This window comes from Temnothorax curvispinosus, unplaced genomic scaffold (genome assembly GCF_003070985.1).
Source record: "Temnothorax curvispinosus isolate PA1 unplaced genomic scaffold, ASM307098v1 QBEX01014712.1, whole genome shotgun sequence".
NCBI classification, from domain to species: Eukaryota; Metazoa; Arthropoda; class Insecta; order Hymenoptera; family Formicidae; genus Temnothorax; species Temnothorax curvispinosus.
Genome location: NW_020224492.1, coordinates 1 through 1,948, shown reverse-complemented (window position 1 = coordinate 1,948; position 1,948 = coordinate 1). Strand labels below are relative to the sequence as shown.

Sequence of the window (1,948 nt, the reverse complement as noted above, 5' to 3'; positions counted from 1 at the left end):
TTTTAATAAATAGACGCTTTATTTATGTAAAGCATTCTGGCATTATTAAATTGTAAAATATTATAATGTTTTAAGACCAAACACTCTTTTTAGTTATATATTAGAATAATAATATGTCAGTATATTAAATGCAAAAAAGTATTTTATTAAAACTATGCTACAAGATTATAAATATACAAATAATACAATGTTTTTTTAATATGTTATAGAAAAAACTATAATGCTGTAATACAAACTGTACCATAATTCTAATAACACCATCGATTAAAGATAACAAAACTGTTCTCGTAGTTTTAATGGAAAGGAGATTAGTAAAGGAGAGATATTATTAATATGCGCTAAAAGTAGTTTTTAATGATAAAAATATTACAAAATAAACAAATTCTTTATTATTAAATTATTATAATGAGAGGTTTAAAATTGTTTTTATAAATGTGTTTATTTTATATACTTATAAATAAGTTTTAACAAATTAAAATACAATTCTCATATTTGCAGCATATTTATTAAATCAAAAAAATAAGAGTGGAAAAAGTACATACAAGAGCGTATATATATCTATTTATTTAAGGTAAATTATATTGTGTGTGTATTATAAATGTGTATTAATAATTATACGAGTGATATTCAATTTTTACATTTATTTGTATTTATTCAGCTTGTTCTGTTACTGCTTCTGTTACTGCTTCGTCTTCTGTATCTGGGTCTAAGTCATGTTCATTATGTTGCTCTAATTTATGTATAGCTTTTGCGATGCACACGTTCAGAGACCAACCTTTCTCACATTCTTGAGTAATACTGTTCGCTATATTTATAAAAATTAAAAAAATATAATTAAATAATACTGAAATATATATATAACATATTCTATGAGATTATTTATTCTAATAGCAAATGTATTGTTTCAAAACTTGCATACTGCACATGGAAAAAGTGTACATAATACATATTTTTGTAATACTTTATTTCTTAGTAACTGTAGTGTCGTACTACTTATATATTTGTAATAATTATAATATAATAAGATATAATTTACCTTTTTTTATGCATTTATGCGCAATTTTGTGTGCTATGGCTAGTTCAGGACCATCATTCATTTTTTCATTTAATTTTGCATAAACTTGAGCTTCATTAATGTTTGTTCCTTCCATCTAATATTATTAAAGAAAAATTATAAATAGTAGGAAATAGTAGAATATAACTTATAATTATTTCGTGCATTTAAAAAATTATACAATTTAAAATATATTAATTATGAATTAAACAGCACAATATATTTTTATTAAGAACATATAATAATATCACTTTGTGTATGGTTGTTAAGTACAGATACGTTTTTTTATTAATAATTATTGCATTATTAAATTACTAAATCTTTAATAATTAGAAGTTTTATTATTTATTGTGACAGGTTATTATTGCATTATTGGACATTATGTATAAAATATGTAACATATTTGTAAACACTTACTAAATTTAGTTTCTTGAAGATACACGCAATCCAGCAGCCATTTTTTCTTGTTCTCTCTGCATTTTCAGGTTTCACATGTAAGTTATTTATTATGTCTTCTTCGTTGTAGGCATCATCTATAAAATAAAATAAAATAGATCAACGTACAGGAAAACGCTTTTACAGCCAAAAATTGTTTTTACAAAAAAGTTAACTCAATTAAAATATTAAAAAATTGTAAGTAAGACAAATGCCCAATTAAATCAGTTAAAACAGAATTAATTTAGAACTGATCAAAAGAAGAAATGAAAATAGAAAGTTGGCAATGATGTGTGTCGTTATAACTTACCTCTAGTCATATCATTTTCAGTCAAGCAAGCTTCAAGATCATTGTTTACGTTTGATCCAAGTGCACTTTTAAGCTGGTTTTTTATTTCTGATGAGCTTGATAACTGAAACTTATAAAAAATGTTTTTATTTTATTTACTCTATATCTTT

At 23.1% G+C, this 1,948-nt stretch overlaps 1 protein-coding gene across 1 annotated transcript; it reads right to left on the bottom strand.

Annotated features, from left to right (window-relative positions):
- Positions 1-483: 483 nt before the first annotated feature.
- Positions 484-1,936, bottom strand: LOC112464914. The gene is made up of 4 exons (XM_025032210.1): positions 1,800-1,936; positions 1,472-1,587; positions 1,037-1,151; positions 484-805 (listed from the first exon to the last, which is right to left on the bottom strand). The coding sequence occupies exons 1-4, from the start codon at positions 1,807-1,809 to the stop codon at positions 651-653; spliced, it is 396 nt and encodes a 131-aa protein (XP_024887978.1). The 5' UTR covers positions 1,810-1,936; the 3' UTR covers positions 484-650.
- Positions 1,937-1,948: the final 12 nt, after the last annotated feature.